This window comes from Taurulus bubalis (assembly GCF_910589615.1).
Source record: "Taurulus bubalis genome assembly, chromosome: 12".
NCBI lineage: Eukaryota > Metazoa > Chordata > Actinopteri > Perciformes > Cottidae > Taurulus > Taurulus bubalis.
This window is the reverse complement of record NC_136600.1, coordinates 17,169,742-17,188,549: the sequence shown is the minus strand read 5'-3', so window position 1 is coordinate 17,188,549 and position 18,808 is coordinate 17,169,742. Positions and strand designations below refer to the sequence as shown.

Here is an 18,808-nt window from a genome sequence, read left to right as displayed (position 1 = left end):
TTTAGACATTTGTGAAGTTCTGGAAACCCGAGGTCATCAGATTTAGAAATGTAATGTCAGCAAAATTCTGATTTCATGCTGCCAGTATCGGATGAAGCTCACTTCGGCACAAAGTTTACACTTCGTGAAGGCATGGTGTCACATTCACTGCCTATAAATTATCTTCAAAATGCATATTCTATAGTTTATATAAAGTGAGTTCCCTTGCTTGTGTCTTTAGAGGAGAGTTTTGAGTTCTTTAACACAAATGTTTCTCTCTTGCGCAACACAGATTACCACAGGTGGCTTGGATGAAGGATGTGGAGACAAGCAGCTGGAACATGCTGTCAGGTGTAACAGATATTTAGGCAGATATCTGATAAACAATGTCACGTGTAGAGCGGTAGCTGGACACCGATATAAGAGCCAGATTTATTGTCAGTGTGAAGCAAATAAAGAGTTCATATGGCCGAATGTCTGAAATGTATCCCTGCAGTAAAGCAAAAACACTTGGGCAATCACGACCTGATTTACCCCCTACACCTCCAACTTTCCCTACACCTGGCTGCTTGTTAAAGTTCAACTGTACTTTAAATGCTTAAACAGGATCGAAAGTAATGATACTGATTCACCAGAAGAGCCTCAAGTCATCACTTTAGCAGAGTGAGAAGCACTGATGAGCAACACTGTCTCTAGTTCGGTCATGAGCGAGCATACCGCGAATCACAAAGTGTTAATGGGAGAGTTCACTTGCTGCAGTGTGTGTTTTGTGTGTGTGTGTGTACGTGTGCGTGTGTGTGTGTGTGTTAGTGTTGTCCTGCATAGGAAACACAGCAGAACAGCTACGAGCTAGACAGTCAGAGAGAGAAGGAGGGAGGGAGGGAGGGAGGGAGGGAAGGAGGGAGGAGTGTTGGGGTGAAAAGGAGGTCGGTGGTAGAGTATTGCAGAGCTGGCGTGCCTCATGAAATGCCGTCTAACTAATAAACAAGTCTAAAGATTATCATGTGTTTACTATCTGGTATGTTTTCCTAAACCATTCTTTTTAGATCCCCCATAACCTGAGCAGCTTTTTGGAAGAGAAGCAGGTTGGTGTTCAAAGGACTGACCGTCTCTCTTGACTCCCCTCCTCCTCTCTTTTGCTTACATGGCCTCCATCTATCAAGCTGTCATCGGCCTCGCCCAGTCGACCTTGTTAGGACCAACCCCACAGGCCCGCACCCTCGAGTCCGTGTAGCCCCGATATGTCAAGGGGATGATGAGTGTCTCCCTCTTGAACTGACATGGCCTACCGTAGGGTGAAAGCCAGTGAGAGCTGTGACTTCAACGGAATGTGCAACAATATTTATATTAGCCAAGTCAATGCAGAGTCAAGTTTCCCTTCCGATGCAGCGACATTCCCAATGAAATGCATCTTCTCAACACAAAGAGCCTCTGAGACAAAGGGTCGGGAACCTTAGCCTCGAGAGTCACTTTCATCCCCGCACAGATACCACTTGGGGTAATTGGAAGATAGCTTAAGTAAACTGATAAGGAATTGTGGGTCAGATATGACAAATGTTTAGTTACACACATGCAAACATAAACTGTCTGCAAGATGTGTTCAAATTCCAATGGTTGAAGTTCATCAATTAATTAAATTGTGCACGATTTAATACCCTTCTCTTACTACTGCTGGTCAAAGTTGTCTCTTAGAAATAGCGCCAAGAGACAACAAAGAAGAGATGATAGCTGAGTACTTTGGGCTTCTTATCAGGGAGGAAAACGCTTTTAACATGATGTGATTTTTTTTCTAATGAGGTCAACTAAGCAAATATGTTTGCAGAAAAATTTACTCTTGTAAAGTCATAACTAGGTTTTAGTGCTTATTTTACAAATATCTTATTGAAGGCTTCACCTGTTAATGCACACTATTCCAAAACCATTCACAAGAATAAATTAAGTATAAATAACAATGCTATGCAGACATGATCTCCTAAAATTCATTTAATATTCTTAAACAGGTGTTTTGAACACTTCCCTTGTATGTATTCTCAAAACCAGAAGAAAACCAAGAAAGATGTATTCCAGTCTCAATAAATTATAGCTGCAACTTGTGAAATAATTGTTTGTATTTGTATTTTTGCGTTGATTGATTGGTAGCTTATTTTGTAAATTGTCAAAAAATAATACAAAAATACCCATCATCACTTCCTGTTCAAATGTCTCTTTTTGTTTGAGCAACAGTATTAGTTTACATATAAAACAGAATATTGGGTGTTTTTGCTGAATCAATGACTTAAACAATTAATCAGTTCATATTTTTAGGAATTGTCAACCAATCACTAATCGTTTTAGCACTAAATTAACACTAAACAAAGTGTGGTTCCCAAGGAGAATTCACGTCATACATGGATGTAACACGTTTAAAACATGGGACCTTCGCTGATCCTGATGGTTAATCCTCTCGACCTTGGCTCACTTAAACACATTAGCTGTTCTATCAATTCAGTCATTGCTTTTAACTGGTCCCTGCATAAGATGTTTAGGCAAAAGACCATACTATATGTGCACTGCTCCACCTGCTGGTGAAATTAAGCAGTGCAAAAGTAACATCTGAGGCCCACTGTGGTTGGATGCCTGGTGGGCATTTGTGTCTTTCAATTGCGTCATTATTTTATTCTCTCCAAACAAATTCAAGCAGATTCCAGGAGAAACTTAAGTAAGGAATTAGTAGCAAATGTGTGCACACAATGTATTCAGACAAGCCTGCATCTCTGACATTATTATTTGAGATTAAGAGAGAATTATGACAAACCGTTGGGTATAAAGATTTATAAAAGTCACTTGGGTGTCTTCACAAATGCAATGGAGCCTATTTAATAGACAAGAGAAACTGCCATACTTTTTGTGGAGAGTGAATATTTAACTTTTTAGCTTAGCTTTGAGACACCAACATACTATATCTGTCTAATACAATGTCTGCTCAAGAAGAGCAATATAAAGGCCTGTGTGTGTGAACCAAAGAGGAAATACTGATCAAATTGTAGCTGCATGCTACTTCTTTTTTTCTCTTTTTTACCAGATTGGGGCAGGACAAACAAGTAAAAACCAAAAAAACTGTAATGGTTTGGAGGACAGTGGAAGGGGGAGGACAGGGGGAGGAGGGATGAGAAGAAAGGAGAGGAAAGAAGAGAAGACAAAAGAGTCATAAAACTAAAGCAGTTCTGGAAGACAGCAAGGGTTGTGAGTATAAGTTAATTATGCTTCTTTTTACCTTTTTTCATCTCATAGAAAATACACAGGGGAGCATTGGCACATGCAGGATATCTCACATCCAAAGATATCAATGTAAGGATATTTCCTATTGATGAGATGTATGAGTGAATGCTTGGCAGATTCACTTCAGAATCTATATTTCATTGTTGGGTGATTTGCGCTTGCATGCAGAGTTCAGTAAGTAAAAGCAGTGGAAAACATGCCACTCTCACAAACAGATCAACAGAGGCATGCACCGAGTTAAACAAGACAATCCATAGTTTCAATTCAGTAATTGCAAACTCGGGGATTATCAGAGCAGGGAAAAAGGCACAACTTGTGACAAAACTGCCAATGCTCAGAGAGGCTTAGTGATGATTGTACAGTTGGAAAGCAGTAATATGTTCTGTGAAAAGAAAGCTGGAAAAGAATGTGCGACTGTATCAGAGGAGGGGCGGGGGGCGCTCAAATAGGCACAAAAAAAAACACATTCTTTTGAGAGAACTCACGTCTTGGACTCCAAAGTCACACTGACACATCACGAGAGGAATGATGCAGGGCGGGAGAGGGAAGGAGAAAGAGTCGGAGAAGGAGCGAAGGCAAGGAGAAAAACACAATTGTTGTCAGAGGATTTTTTTTGTTTTTGTGTAATTAAAAAAACAACTCTCTCTTACAGTTGCTCCTCTGCTACTTTATCTAGCTGCTCACAAGCAACCAGTCTAAACTGTAGAACAGATTATTCCACAGCAAAATGACATCAGACACATAATGATGGCAAATTATCCAAAACACAGCACTACTCTGTGTTTTTAGCTGGAGCAAAACTTTGGGGAAAACATTACAGTGATCTGGGAGCATTTATATGCAATGAGATAAAAGGGAAACATAAACAGCAACAAAAATTGCGAGTGAGGATATTGAACAGTTCCACTATGTGAAACCATCCTGACTCTTTTCCTCTTCGGTTTCCTCCAGCCTCGTAAAGCTCGAACTCTTACAAGTTGAAGGAATGGGCGGCCTTCCAGTGGTCCTGCTCCTCTGCAGTTTCCACGGTAACGTTGCCAAACAGGACACACAAATCATCTTGTTTAACTACGGTTGAGTCGCTGCATGTTTGTTTTTATGCTGCGAAACACTCCCCTCATGTGGTTTCTGTTCCACAGCGCTCACAGCTGTAGCTCAAGACCAGCAGACCGGTAATACTATTTCTCCTCATAAGTCACACTTTTAGATCAGGGCGGGTTCTGCTGCATGGCATCCATAAGTCGGAGTCCTTGCAATGGGTCACTTGCATTTTCCCAATCTGATCTTGTTTTCTCTCCCTGTTTCCAGAGACTACTGATGCACCTGGGAGCCTTTTGCCAGACAGTGAGTGACAGCAGATTAGAGATGACCTCTGAGCTGCCTCTCAGGAGGCCATGAGCTGAACGTTTTGCATGCTTCATCTTGTCATCAATCCAATTTCAATATGTCGGGTCTCTCCTGTCTCTGCAGCCTGTAGGGAGCAGATGTATCCTTGCACCAGGATGTACTCGGTTCACCGGCCCACCAAGAGATGTATTGGTGCTCTTTGTCTCTACAGGTGGTCTGCGATCTTTCTACAAAACACAAGTTCTAATAGAGCAATTTAGCCGAGATGCAGAATTACTTTTATAAGTTAGCAATTAATTTGTCGTATTCTTGCATCATCCATAACTGTTTCTTAAACACACATGGATTAGTATGGAGATCAGAAGTGGAAAAAGTAGCCAGACCCTTTACTCAAGTAAAAGTAGTGATATAACAATTTTAAAATACACCTTGAAAAGTTAAAGTTGTGGAGTACTAAAAAAGTAAAGTAAACACATGCATGCTTAGTTGTTATATAATGTCAGGACTGTGCGGGATAGGCTTGATCAAATCTGATACTCAGAGTCCTGGTCAGGTTAGGTATACAACCCTCAAATGTCATCATTGTTTTTGCTCTTGTTAAAAGAGCAGCGGCAAAACCTGAAACACGGAAAACTCTCGTGTGAAATAAGCCAACACTGTTCTAGCGTTGGCAGGAAACAGGGAAAATGGCAGCCTCTATTGCTTATAATATAAAGCTGATTGAATAAATCAATTCAGGGATTTTATGTCCAAGCATATTTATATATTTATAAGCAAAATGCACTTAGACATAAAAGTACTCGTTATACAGCAGAATAGCACCTGTCAGTGTTTTGATGAAGTAGATGTTATTAGATGGCGTTTATACCTCAATCACGACACTCATGTGATCTCCTGTTTCTGACGCAGCATTTCTCGTGTCTACGTGATCAACAACGAAGTCTGTACGAGGACCGTGTGCCAGCAGGAGGAGAATCTGAAAGGTGAGGCCCTCTGCAAGTAAAACAAGCTTGTGATGCGTGATCATACATTTACAGAAATGATCCGTCTTTTGCACATTACAGCCGAACTGTGCAGAGAGTTGTCCGGGTGGCCCAGGCGTGTTGAGAGGTCATCTAATAGGAAACGCTGTCACAATCGCCGTAGCAACCCCAAAACCTGGGCAAACAAGGCCTGATGGGAACCAGGACGGCGATGTGACCACCTGTGAAGATGGAGCCTCTCTTAGAGACACAAACCAGGGACGTTGTCATAAAAACAGCCCATAACACCGTAAATCCACCACTCAACACCTAGGGCTCTCTTTCTCGTTCTCACATGAGTCATATCTTTGTTTATGTATCTTCTGTGTCTGAATATGGAAGCTCATTTCATTTGTGTGTTTTTGGACAAATATGTCTTCTATCGTTTACAATCCATTTTAGATACTGTAGTAATGGGCCTATAGCAGCACTGAGTCAGTTCATTGTACAAATAAATCCGTGTACTCATTGACAATCCAGTATTATATGCACTAATGTATTAAAAAACCCACATAACTACATTTGTTTATGAGTTATTTGTTTATTGATTTGTTATTTTTCGCTCTGTTTAATCAGGAGAAAAAACAACAAATTAAAGTTATGGTCACTGAGTGATATCTTTATGTTTTTCTTTGCATATACATACACATATACAGTTTGAATAACAAGTCACATTTGGGAGAGATGCATATAATTTAAACAGTAAACAAACACTGACAAACATTGTTTAGAGCTTTACACTCACACAATCTGTGTGTGTTCCAATCAATATCCATCATCATCACACCACATGTGATATCAGTGCAACATAATCCATCTCTCTGTATATGACTATATCACAACAAAACACTGCGTCAAACACAGACTAGCTTGGTCCCGGGTTGCATTCGTCTGCATCAGAATACCATTAACGACGTCACATCTTAGCATGGAATTAAAGTTCACAGTTAAAACTCAGTTTGTACAGTACAGCATGCTGTGTTCGAGGTCTGTGACCGGACCACCTTCTCATAAAGAATTATGGAGATGACATACGGGACAGTGCAAAAACACAGACGTATTTATTGAGGAGGAGAGAGGTCGTGACCTAAATGACTCACCAGTCGCAGCTTTAACAGCTGGGCTGAGTAGAGATGACATAACGAGGACTAAATCTTCTCTGTTTCCCCTTGAGGCAAAGATAAAAGTGCTTGATGCTTCTATTTCTTTCGCCAACACCCTATCGCATCAAACGTTCCTATTTCATGGTCTTTTTTGCACTGTTTTACAGTTACAACAATGCACACATTGCCAAGGACCCATCCCCAGTGAAATATGTGTTCAACAGCTGCAGCTCAATTTGACATCTCTCATAAAGATGCTGCGCAGCCACTAGAGAGAGCTAGAGAGCACAACTAATCTGTAAATGAGCTTCTTTCAAGTAAAAATCATTGTGTGGTAAACTCTTAGCCTACAGCGCTGTTCAAAAGTTTGAGATCACTTGCCAAAGAATGTTTCTTCGTTACATTTCATACTTTTAGGTTGGAGAATGTCCTCTTTACAAATAGATGTTATTTTGTATGAATGGTTTGCAAAAAAGGTTTTTCTTTTGGTACGTTGTACAATTATTCAACAAGACTGACAACTAAAAAGGGCAAAAACTGTTGAAGAAGAGTAGGAGAAATTGGCAGATAGTAACCAGTTCTTGTTTTAGTGTCAAGTGCACAATACAGCCTGTAACAAGCTGGCATACATGTTGCTTCAGCAAAGCTCTTCTTTAAACGTCACAATAGAAATAAAAGGTTAGTATTTCCCCCTTGGTGTGAAAAACTGTGAAGACGTCAACTAAACTGTAAACATAAGTTGTAAATCATTAATTTTTCCTCTTTTGTATCCAAAATTATTGAAGATGTAAATAATACATTTGATGTCTGAATCATACTATTTTTGTCCCTTTTAAAATAGTCATTATTGAAGGAAAGAAGAAAAACATCAATAGAATAAGTGACTCCAAACTTTCGAACAGCAGTGTAAGCCTATTTAAACAATCCCTGCGTTAAACGGAGACTTTATGCGTTGCTAACTACAGAGACAGAGTAGACTGCCAGTCAGTGCATATAGTCAGTCCCACTGCTGGGGACTTGGAGAAAAAAATAAGCCACAGAACATACAAGTGACAACACCAATGACAATAATTACAAACTACTGACAATATATACATTGAAAATAAATATTTTTCTGTACAGAAAATTCATTCATTATAATATTTAATTAGATCTCATCATCAGATGTTTCAAATGATGTCTCCCTTGCTCGTATTTCTATTATTTATACTCTACGATAGAAATCTGCAAATAAAATGTGAAAATGGAAAATGGGCAAAAGCAAAATACAAACAAGGAAAAGGAAAACAAGAGAGAGGATATACAGAAGGAAGGGATGAGGGTCCTCATGGGGATGGAGAGCATGATGGCCTAAATTAAGACTGGACTGTGATGTCTGGGTGGATCTCTTTGCGAAGACCAAAAGCCATGAGAACTAAAATAGAACAAACTAGTACAGGGGGTTACCCTGCTTGGCAGGGAGAGAAACAGGACCCCATAGCGGGGGGAAAAAAATGCAAAAGGTGTTGCTGCTTACATTTACAGAGAGGATATAAGAGGGAGAACAACAAAGTGTACCCCTTCTCACTTCGGGGATACAGAGTCAAAGTCTCCCCACAGGTCAGCGCCGGCTGTGGTGCTGGAGTCTGATGGAGCCACTGAGTTTGAGTTACTGGCGTCCAGATCAAGCAAACAACCTGGTGGTTAAAAAAATAAAACAGAAACATAATGCATCTCTGAAATAGTAACGGAAATATAGATTTCTGATAGGATGGGTTGTTCCTAAACAAGATAGTAATTCCACCCATTATGAAATCTGGAAGTTATGTTTTGCTAAAGGGTAAGACAAATACACTTGCAGCGCTATCCTGCGTCACCTAATGGTATCTAAACATGCAGAGTTTTACTATTTTGTTAATGTATCGACCTCTAAAACCTCTTCCACCATCAAACACAATGGAGGTAAATGGGATTTCATTTGTGCAACTAAAAACAATAAAATGTTACATTTGAAATTCACAAGCAATGAGTCTTTCAACAGTCTCCAATGTACTCTGGATATTCAACACAACGTATCAACATTAAATGGGTAGTATGAAAGGTATGTTTTCCAATTAAAATCTGCCTTTTTCAATGCTTTGAGCACCAACATCAATCCATCAGTGTGATTTTAGTGATCAGGATGGGGGCAACAGTATTTTTTTAAAAGACAAATTCCCTTATTTTACAACTGGAGTCTATCGGTCATAGTTTTGGCTTGTATTCCTAACATTGCACTCACCACTTTCATTGTAAAAGACCGTGGATAAATGTGCTCCACTGGAAACACAACAGTCCCCAATGGTGTCAAGGAAATACAAGCTTTCAACATTGAAATAACTTTCCTCTGACCACTAACGTGAACTTTCATTCTGGATGACTTCTGAGAGTACACTCCACTGTAAATGAAACCGCTGCACCGATCGACAACAACCTGCAGGTTGACCGTGGAAGTAACGCTGCGATGCAATGAATCCCATTTCTCTCACAACATTTTTTCCACCATTTGCGATCTTGATATATATTTATTATTATTATTATGTTATCGTGATATAACAAGCTATCAAATAACTTTCTTGTGATTGTGGATTAGCTATTGTAGGATTACAGAATGTGGAGACCATGATGCATCTATTTCCAAGTTATGAGAAAAAAAAAAACACAAGGCAGACTATAATTACAGTAGATGCAAGGCCGCTGACAGCCCTCACTGTGAACAATAGTAGATGAAGATATCAACTTGATGAATTCTACGCCAAGCACAAGCTTTGACTTGCAGTCATAGGCGGAGCAACTGCAGATCAGTTTCCAACTAAAACCCAACCAATTCAGTAGAAAACAGCCCAAATCTTAACCTTCCCAGAAACCTTTGTAAAAACCTAAAACCCTTACTGGCGCAATAGAAAACCCATTAGAAGCATACACATCACCATATCTGCATCAAATAACCAAAGGAAAAATGTTAGATAAAATAGACAAAGACTGCAGTCAGACAACCAAATACACACATTGCCATGTCAATGACAATGATGATGAAGTCGAGGTGAGTATGTCTTCCCTTCACCCTAACTCATGATAGTCAATTATTTCTCAAATTAAAGAAGGCCAGAATATGAGTGAGTGGACTGGCTGAATTCTGTTCGTGAGCTTTAGAGCATAAAATAACAGCTTGTTTGAAACCTCCCCAATTGACCAATTTCTGTCAGTCTACATAACAATATTTTACCTGACAAACGTAATCAAAAGTAGCACATAGGCTCAATCAAGCAACAGGAGAAGAGACGAGCTACCCAGAGTAAAGAAATTGAATAGTCACTACTCTGATGGTTAAAACTACACACAATAGGCAGATTTGGCAATTACAGACACATGCAAAGAAGTACAAAGGCTTGTTTTTTTCCAAGTAAGATGCAGTGCTCCTCTTACTTCTTCTACCTGTTCTGATTATTTTATTCTGAAATTGTGGATTCATAAAATGGACAACACTAAACTAAAGCAGGCTGAGCAGGAACAACAATTAGTCTTCATTAACTCGAATTGTGGTTACGAAGAAATCAGACAGAATGTTAGATTAGTTTGTTGTTGAACTCAATGTTGACCGCATCTCTGCACCCGTCTGTGTCCCTGCCTTTGAGGCTGTCGCATTACTGCCATGTAAAAATGGCCAATGCTGGTTTAAGTACAATCCACATGTTTACATGTTACATTGGTAATCATCTTGTCCTGGGCACAGGCAAAGACGCACGGCGGGCCTGGGTGTATGACCCCGTTGGCTTTCCATACTGTCGTGTTTTTATTAATTACCTACCAGTGTCACCTTCTCCTGCAGATGGCTGTGTGTTATGAATGGTAGATTTGGATGGAGGCGGGGCTAACTTGCCCCCAGGAGGAGGTGGAAGAAGCCCAAATCCACCTGAACTCTGCGGGCGAGACCTGTCCCTCTTTTTTGATTGCTGGAAAAGGTACAAGATCAGAGTGAGTGTGAGTGGAATTAAACACATTTCTGGTCAAGACTGCAGAAAAAGAAAAACACAGCATAGGAGGTAGTTTGAAAGGTTTAAACAGTTGTATACATTTGGGAGGTTCAATCATCAAACTGTAAGCAAGTTTGCTGTTCCACTAATGTTCCAACCCTATAACAATTACATTGAATGACAATAAGGTTACCCCTATATTGAGAGTGATAGTCTGTCCTTCTTTGAAGCCCAGGTCCAGTTTAGGGGTGGTGTCTGGAGTCTGCGCCTGCTTCTTAAACTCATCTTCCTGTTTCACCCACCTGGAAAAAACGAGGGGGAGAGAAGCAAAATGACTTCAAGATAGTTTAATAAACTAGAATAAATAAATTCACTCCTGAATTGGTTATGATTCATGACAGACTATGAAGCAGCTGCATACTTGAAGTGGTCCTGAAGTGCAACATTGAAGTCAAAGGCATCGCCTCGGTCTCCAAATCCGATGCCGATGAACGCACTGCGGCCTGTGAGAGGAACACAACAAACAAAGGATAGAGATCAATAAGGGATGCAAAGGTATGACAATCAAAACGCACACTAAACCCGACAGCTTTTCACAATACTCTCTACACTACAATTAAACCGTTTCATTGGAGTTCAAACGTGTTCTGAATTATGAGCACATTTACCAAATATTTATAGCTTAGCAACAAACAGTTTACCCACCGTTGTCATCCTGGATGCGGAGCACAAAGTAACGGCTTGAGTCACTCACTGTTTCCACTGTGAGGCCAGGGTACTCGTCCACTGGTGCTTGGGCAAACAGCTCCCCTGTGGGTTAGAACAAAAGAAATATGTTCATTTTCTTTTTCGCAAAATGGTCCAGTGGGAATATGGATCATGAAGAGACACGTACACAAAAATACCTATTTCACATTCACCAAGCCAAAACTCAACAAAGATACTTCTGGATTTAAAACAGCCATATACATTAAATGTTTGGCTGATGCTTGTAAGGATTATATATATATATATATATATATATATATATATATTTAAATATAAATAAATGGGGCGGTAAAAAAGTATAATCTGAGGACAACAAGCATGCCAATACCTGAAAAGCACTGGCACAGACAGAAAGAGATTATCACCCTGTTTGCTTCAAAATAAACGGCATGCTTGGACATGGGCTGGGTCACCTTGGAATAGATGAGTAACAGAGAAGGGGACGACGAACACAGTGAAATAATTTACAACAGCGGCAGGGGCAGTAAACAATGACACCGCTCTGTCTGCTTCCTTCTCACCAGAGATTTTGTCTTCCAATTTCACGTAGGCTGCTTTGCCTCGGGCCGTCACACGCATGCGTCCCGTCCAGTCGGGAGCATCCAGCTTCCAATCTGCAGCCCTGGGACACACACACACACACACACACACACACACACACACACACACACACACACACACACACACACACACACACACACACACACACACACACACACAGGGGGATGTAGTGTGATGGAGGTGAAGTGGTGACAGCGGTTTATTGAAACTGAGATTTGTGTTTTGGGTGCATGTGTCTGTTATGATTCGTTCCAACACTCAGACCCACTGTAGTTCTATTTCGGCTATTTTTCTATGCAGAACGTGACTAAGGCATCAGACCTAAGGCTGATATATTACATCATCACCCTACTCACTGTACATATGGTCACTGGTAACCAATCATGTGTCTTGTGGTGCTACTGTCTGGTTGGTGTGAACGCAGCATAAGATGCAGCTGGAGCCAATGAAATGTGGGATAAACAATTCAATGTCAGCCTTTTCGAACAAAACACAACAGCTCTCCTGCATGGCCACTTACAGGCATATATATGAGCTGTCTGACCGGACGACACTGTCTTTCAGTTTGATTAGTCACGTGACAGCCCCCTGTCATCGTGCAGCATCGACCCTGCTGAAGTGTCCTTGAGCAAGACTTCTTTACAGCTCCAGGGATGCTGCTCTGTTTATTCTGTTGCCACCTACTACTTTAAGGTCAGACAAGCAAAATGAGAATATGTGTGGCACAATAAAGTGGCATCAATGCTTACGCTGCTGAAAGCGATTTGAAGCAGCGTAAGCAGTATTTATCCTCTGTGCCATTGGACGACAGCACACGTCAACACACACGGACACGGATCCATCCCATCCCTGTTTAGTGGGTACAAAGCCCACCCGTTTGGTTACGTATTCCCCACGATGACCTTGTAAACACACAGCAAAAACAACGAGCCCCCCGAAAACACCGCTGCTGCTTGCGAGATTAATGGATGAGCTCGGTTTGGTACTGTAGGTCGCAGCGGCGGCGAGCGGCTGCAGCTCGTGCGCGCTGGCTCAGAAATCTGTCCGTCGGGCCGCCGCTCACTCACCTGATGGCCCGGTTGGAGGCTCTCGGTGGGATTCGGTAAACACACACTTCAGGTTTGACACAGAGGACCGACTCGTACTCGGACTGACCCTCGGTCGCCATCTTGACTTTTACTCAGTCGGTGCACGCCGGCGGTGGTGGTGACGGTGAGTGGCGCGTCCGTGCGGCGTTAACGGCTCCGTACCGTAATAGACGGAGTAATTGCGCACCGACGGTCGCCGCAGCCTCACCGGTACTCCTTCAGTGGTGCCCTTAAAGGGGGATTCCACCTATATTATGCACAAAAGGTTAGTTTACTCATCACTACTGAGCCTGCGTCAAGTCAAGGAAAATTACTCAAGTGATATCAAATGAGTATTTTTGTTTTGGGCTCAGAGACAGTGAGACAACGTATATTCCACGTTTTTTTTTTTTTTTTTTTAAAGAAGTAAGCATTTACCTGACTAACATAAGGTACCAGTGTTACAATGGACAGTACATTTGTAGCCTCACTTTGAACCAGATGACAATCTCTGGGTTTGAAAAGTGAAGCCAACGCTGAAGTGCCTTATACTTGCATTCTTTCTAATGGCCATCAGGGGGCGACTCTTCTGGTTGCAAAAATAAGTCAGATTGTATAGAAGTCTATGATAAAAGGACTGCACTTCCACGGTGTTGTCCAGTCTGGGTTTTGTCCGCGTTTTTGTCCCAGAATTAAGCGTTTTAGGTCATACAAGTTAATTGCAACTATTTTTGTTCCCAAAACATGTCTTTACCCTCTTTTGTCACTTCTTGTTGAACAAAAAAAGAGAGATGGCGATGGCCAAAATTGCTGAACTCACACACTGTATATACATCAACAACACAAAACACAAAATGATCGTATTGGTTTATTTCATATATCCATACTGCAACAGAATAAGCAAGCAGCAGCTAACGTTACAAGCCTTGCCCTAACTTAAGCTATTTTTTCTCAGTTTATCTCATTCTCAGTTTCAGCAGTTGTAGTGATGGACCAATGCCAACATGCATTTTTCTCTACATACTTAATAATAGACTTAATGCTAACACCTGGGGAAATCAGAGGTATTTTTCAAAGTCCAAGAAGCTTGAAGGCATCCCTTAAATCTTCTGTTTCACACGGCTGAGAAAGAAGGAAAGAAAGCATATCATTATTTACATTTTTAAACAAATCATTATTGGTTTGATTTACACCTTTTAATAAAAAAGAAAACATGTAGTCTGGTAAATCTTCTACCTGGAGGATGCGGTTGAGTTTTCTGGCAAGGCGAACAGAGTTCTGGTGCAGCTCTTCCCAGGCCTTGAAGTTGCTTTTCTTGCGATCCACAAATGTCTGCCAGCAATAGAAGAAGTCTGAAGAGAGAGGAAAAAAGTTCTAAATGATAAAAGTGTTGACAGCCAGAGAGCAGCACAATCAAGATACGTCACACAATTGATCTTTTAGGTGGGATTTGGCCTCCTTAACTTTCCAGTCGTTTCTGGCTCTAGAATTACACATCGCTCTCTCTTTATATCTCGACCATATACAGTATACACCAATGTATGCCTCCACCTTTGTAACTCATGACTGTGATCTGCGCGCCAGCATTTTTCAGCATTCTCAGGCCGTCTCTTTCCCGGCTGTCCTCCTTGTCACAGAAGTAAAGACGAGAGACAAAGATCCTGAGGCGAAGGTTGGGCGTCCGGCTGAGGAACTGGGACAAACTGATGGAGCAGTTTACGCAGGGAGACCAGGAGCAGAACCAGGTGATGGAGTAACTGAGCCTCTTCTCTCCAGTGCCTCCGTAGCCCCACACACCAGGGCACAAGGCTCCCAGGTAGCGTAGGAACAACAGCTATAAAGACATAAGAGAACAGGATACAATCGTATACGCTACTTTCACTTGTTATACTCCCCTGAACAGGCGCTTATCACATGCTTCGCCATCTTGACCCACATTACTTACCTCTACATGGCAGCCAGTGCGATTGCGGAGGTGTCCAAAGTCAAAGGATAAGGAGTCTGGCCCCACTCGCCTCTTCACTACAAAGCAGAGGTAAGTCTCATGTCGGCCCCTTGCCCAGCGCATGTTCTTGTAATGGTAGATGAACTTTTTTGGGGGCAAAAGCACACTGAGACAAATGGAGAACAGTTACCTTTTTTATTTGCCAATGACATATGGGCAGCTTCGAGAATATCTAAAGACCAGATCAATTTCCCAAAACGTGGTGCTCTGATCTTACCAGTCAACATGTCATCAGTAATAATGCCATCACAAATATTCTTAGAATTATTCATAAATGTTATGTTAAGTCTGCGAATACTGTTAAGAAACTCAGGAAAGTACAATTGAACGTATTATTAGTCAGATGACTCACACATGAATCAAGTTTGAATCCTAATAAGTTAGCACAATAAACTCATGTAAAACCTTTGTTTGGTTAACCATAAGTTCGTGATGGACAGTCAGAAGACGACTAACATTCACTGCATTTTTTCTCACTCTCAGTTTCACAACTTTTAGCGAAACTGGGAAAGTTATTCATTCATACAGAAACCTCAATTGATAACACGCAAAGGTGGTATATTGCTATAGTTATTAAGAACAATTTCACTGAGGAATATTTTCTATCGGTATCAAAGTATCCGCACTTGCCAAATAAATGTTATTTAATGTTTATTTGATATGTATATAATGTTTATTTGATATTAAGTAAGGCAAAGAAATCTGAAAGGCACACATCGTATAAATAGAATGCTCACCTGTCTAGCTTTGTAATCATGTTGAAAGACGTGCTTTGCTTTGTCACTCGGCGGGCGAATAAATGGAGGTAAATGACAAAGAGCGAAAGTGTGTGTGTGTGTGTGTGTGTGTGTGTGTGTGTGTGTGTTTGTGTGTGTGTGTGTGTGTGTGTGTGTGTGTGTGTGTGTGTGTGTGTGTGTGTGTGTGTGTTGGGGGGGTAAAAAGGAGGGAACTGAGAACATATACCTCTAAACATAAACATCCTGCATACAGAGGCAGCTTCTGGTTGGACAGTCAGATTTTTCAAAGTAAGTTCAAGGGGTGTGATACTAAAGAGATGGATGGGTAGAATTGTTTTGCTGCAAAAACAGTTAAAGCTATAAATAAAGTACTACATTTCCAAATTCTATTTAATCCCGTCATGGTTTTCCTGTGTGTTTTTCTTAACTTTTCAACATTAGTTCACATAGTGATTGAAGTGAAACCCTTCTTTTGGTACAAGGCCATAACGGTATTTTATTGGTGAGGCTGATTACACTACAAAGATTTTACTAAACAATCTGAGTGACCACACATGAGAGGAGGGCTGGTTGACGTGATTTGTAACCTTTGGAGTTTTTCATAGACGTCAGTAAACTGAGCCAACCGGCTGGAACTTTCCGAACACTTAAGACTCATCTAGTCTCGAGCCCCTCCACTTTAATTTTCCCAGATCATTAAGTAAAAACCTCCAGATACCATCTCACCTTTAGGTCCCGGGGCAGGGATGTTGTATGTGTACAGATTGTAAAGCCCTACGAGGCAAATTTGTAATTTGTGATTTTGGGCTATACAAAATAAACGGAATTGAATTGAATCCCCAGTCCCGTACTGCTATTCAGGTTTTCCACCTAACTATTCCCCCCCCCCTCACACTTCCTCGGGGCCCCAAGATTTGGTGGAGCCATAGGCGTTTCCTGACCTCGAAGGCCCCGACACCTACTTCGTCCTCTGATCTGGGTTTTCCCAAACTGTGTCAGGCTGAGAGCAGAACTGTAAACGACCTCCCTCACCCTACGTGTGTGCTAGAACGGCCGGCCAGCTGACCGACCACAGTTTGTGGATAAATCTCACTCATGAGCCTTTGAACCATCGGATGCTGTCATTCTTCCTTGCCAAATCAGGATGTGTATTATTTTGCTCTCGTCTTTTCTTTGCTCTGTCTGTTTTAGCTCTAGCCCAGTCTGCTCACTCAGTGGCACTGCATGCAGGCATCCTGCTTTCCCATGACTCCCCTCACCCTCTCATGCACTCTGTGGTTTGGGGAATTCACCGTTTCCCAGGGTGGCTGTTTTTGGAGCTCCTCTGTGTGTGTACGTGCGCACGTGTGTATGTGTTAGCCATCTGTATGAGACTGTCATTAACACAGTCTATATGTTATACATCATCTGGAACTAATTTATCTAATTTATCCTATGATTGCGTGGTGCCCAAAAATGTGTGATTCATGTGTATGTGCGTCTGCATGCTCTGAGCGACCTCACATCATATTGCATTACTCTGACGGTGCAGTAAGCCTAATGTCTCTGCACATTTTATCCTGTGTGCATGTGTCTTCACTCGACTTCAAGAGGCTGATCAACTGCCAAACTATATGTAACCACTTCCCACCCAGCTCACTGGGTTTAACCACAGTTGACCAAGGTCATCTCATAGGCACACATGAACGCTCATGACCCCTCTGATGTGTGTGTGTGTGGTGTAGTAGTACAGTATGGCCAGACACGGCTGTGCATTTAACCCAATGTCAGGGGCAGTAACCGGGTGTAGGAAATGCCAAGTCATACTTTCCAAAACCCACCCGCCCACACCCTGCACACGCGCACAAAAAGACTCACACACAGCCATACCGTGCAGACGCACACGACCACAGTCACAAACAGACTTTCTTTCCAGTGTGTGAACTGACATCTGTTTCCTGACAACAATAATAGCTCCAGATCGGGCGGGTAGAGGCACAGCTAACAGGTGTCTGCTCTTTGACAGTCATGAAGAAACAAACCGATGATGACCAAAGAAGTGGCACAAGTAAAGTACAGCTTTCACAAGGTGAAATGAGCTGACCACACACTTACTCATGCATGTAACAACACTGTTATGTTACTGGGTGTCTCAGCTTTTTCATCAAAGTTAATTAAAGGACAGTGATTTTCCACTACAGCTTGCATGATTGAGTTTGCAGTGAGTATACAGAAGGTCTTTCTTTGTCTGCACATCAGGTGAGATATGCCTCCTCACACACACATTAACACTGTACAAACATCCTGTGGTGTTAATCTGTGGCACACTGATGCTATACTGACATCGTCTGAGGTTTTGCAGGAGGTAGATGTGCAATATGAGTGTGTGAGCTGCTAACCATACGAAGGTTAGCCTCAGACTGGGGCTGTGTGCATATCCCCACTTAGTCACATAAACTGCCAGTCACCTGCAAACCACATACATTCTTGTGTCAGATTACGGATGCATACAGTGTATGAATTAGTTTTGAAACACTGTTATCCAAGTAGATTTAAATGTGATTTTGATCAACTTGGTTATTTCTTCAATATTTTAGGGCTACAGTTAAGAGTTACTTTCATAATAAATTCATCTATATTAGTAATTAATACGTGAATGTAGTATTTTATTTATACATTTGACAACTACAATCACCATCATTTTGTATATAACAAAGAAAACCTAAACGGCGAGCAACGACAGCGAAAGAGCGCAGAAAGCGGATGAATTCTTCAGATTCTCATAAAGCGAACATACTTCCTATATAGTAACTTCCTCTTACACATCTGTACACTTTCACACACAAACAAATGTGTGCAATCACACACATCATTTACAAAGTGAGACACTTTGGAGAAATGAACCACACAAACACATTAAGGAAACATACATTTTACATAAATATTTTATTTCCTTATAAATGATGAGAGAACAGCATGACAGTGGCTTC

The 18,808-nt window shown here is 41.3% G+C and overlaps 3 protein-coding genes across 3 annotated transcripts; 1 reads left to right on the top strand and 2 right to left on the bottom strand.

Annotated features, from left to right (window-relative positions):
* Positions 1-3,183: 3,183 nt before the first annotated feature.
* On the top strand, positions 3,184-7,209 carry mfap5 (microfibril associated protein 5). The gene is made up of 7 exons (XM_079227748.1): positions 3,184-3,198; positions 4,189-4,265; positions 4,377-4,409; positions 4,546-4,581; positions 4,708-4,795; positions 5,494-5,567; positions 5,649-7,209. Exons 2-7 carry the CDS (start codon positions 4,223-4,225, stop codon positions 5,759-5,761), a joined length of 387 nt encoding a protein of 128 aa, XP_079083874.1. The 5' UTR covers positions 3,184-3,198; positions 4,189-4,222; the 3' UTR covers positions 5,762-7,209.
* Positions 7,210-8,272: 1,063 nt separating this feature from the next.
* Positions 8,273-13,204, bottom strand: LOC306745314 (adaptin ear-binding coat-associated protein 1-like; the record flags this gene model as incomplete). The annotated part of the gene is made up of 7 exons (XM_079228072.1): positions 13,098-13,204; positions 11,991-12,091; positions 11,407-11,511; positions 11,123-11,204; positions 10,895-11,003; positions 10,536-10,680; positions 8,273-8,385 (listed from the first exon to the last, which is right to left on the bottom strand). The coding sequence occupies exons 1-7, from the start codon at positions 13,196-13,198 to the stop codon at positions 8,273-8,275; spliced, it is 756 nt and encodes a 251-aa protein (XP_079084198.1). The 5' UTR covers positions 13,199-13,204.
* A 964-nt stretch (positions 13,205-14,168) lies between these two features.
* On the bottom strand, positions 14,169-15,859 carry aicda (activation-induced cytidine deaminase; the record flags this gene model as incomplete). Its single annotated transcript, XM_079227540.1, has 5 exons — positions 14,169-14,219; positions 14,334-14,449; positions 14,649-14,931; positions 15,043-15,208; positions 15,840-15,859. 5 exons carry the CDS (start codon positions 15,857-15,859, stop codon positions 14,169-14,171), a joined length of 636 nt encoding a protein of 211 aa, XP_079083666.1.
* Between the last annotated feature and the right edge of the window lie 2,949 nt (positions 15,860-18,808).

Coding starts and splice junctions, on each gene's coding strand:
- mfap5 (XM_079227748.1), top strand. CDS start 4,223: ATGGGCGGCCTTCCAGTGGTCCTGCTCCTCTGCAGTTTCCACG. Junction 4,410..4,545: donor AGCTCAAGACCAGCAGACCG/GTAATACTATTT, acceptor CCCTGTTTCCAG/AGACTACTGATGCACCTGGG. Junction 4,796..5,493: donor GGTGCTCTTTGTCTCTACAG/GTGGTCTGCGAT, acceptor TTTCTGACGCAG/CATTTCTCGTGTCTACGTGA.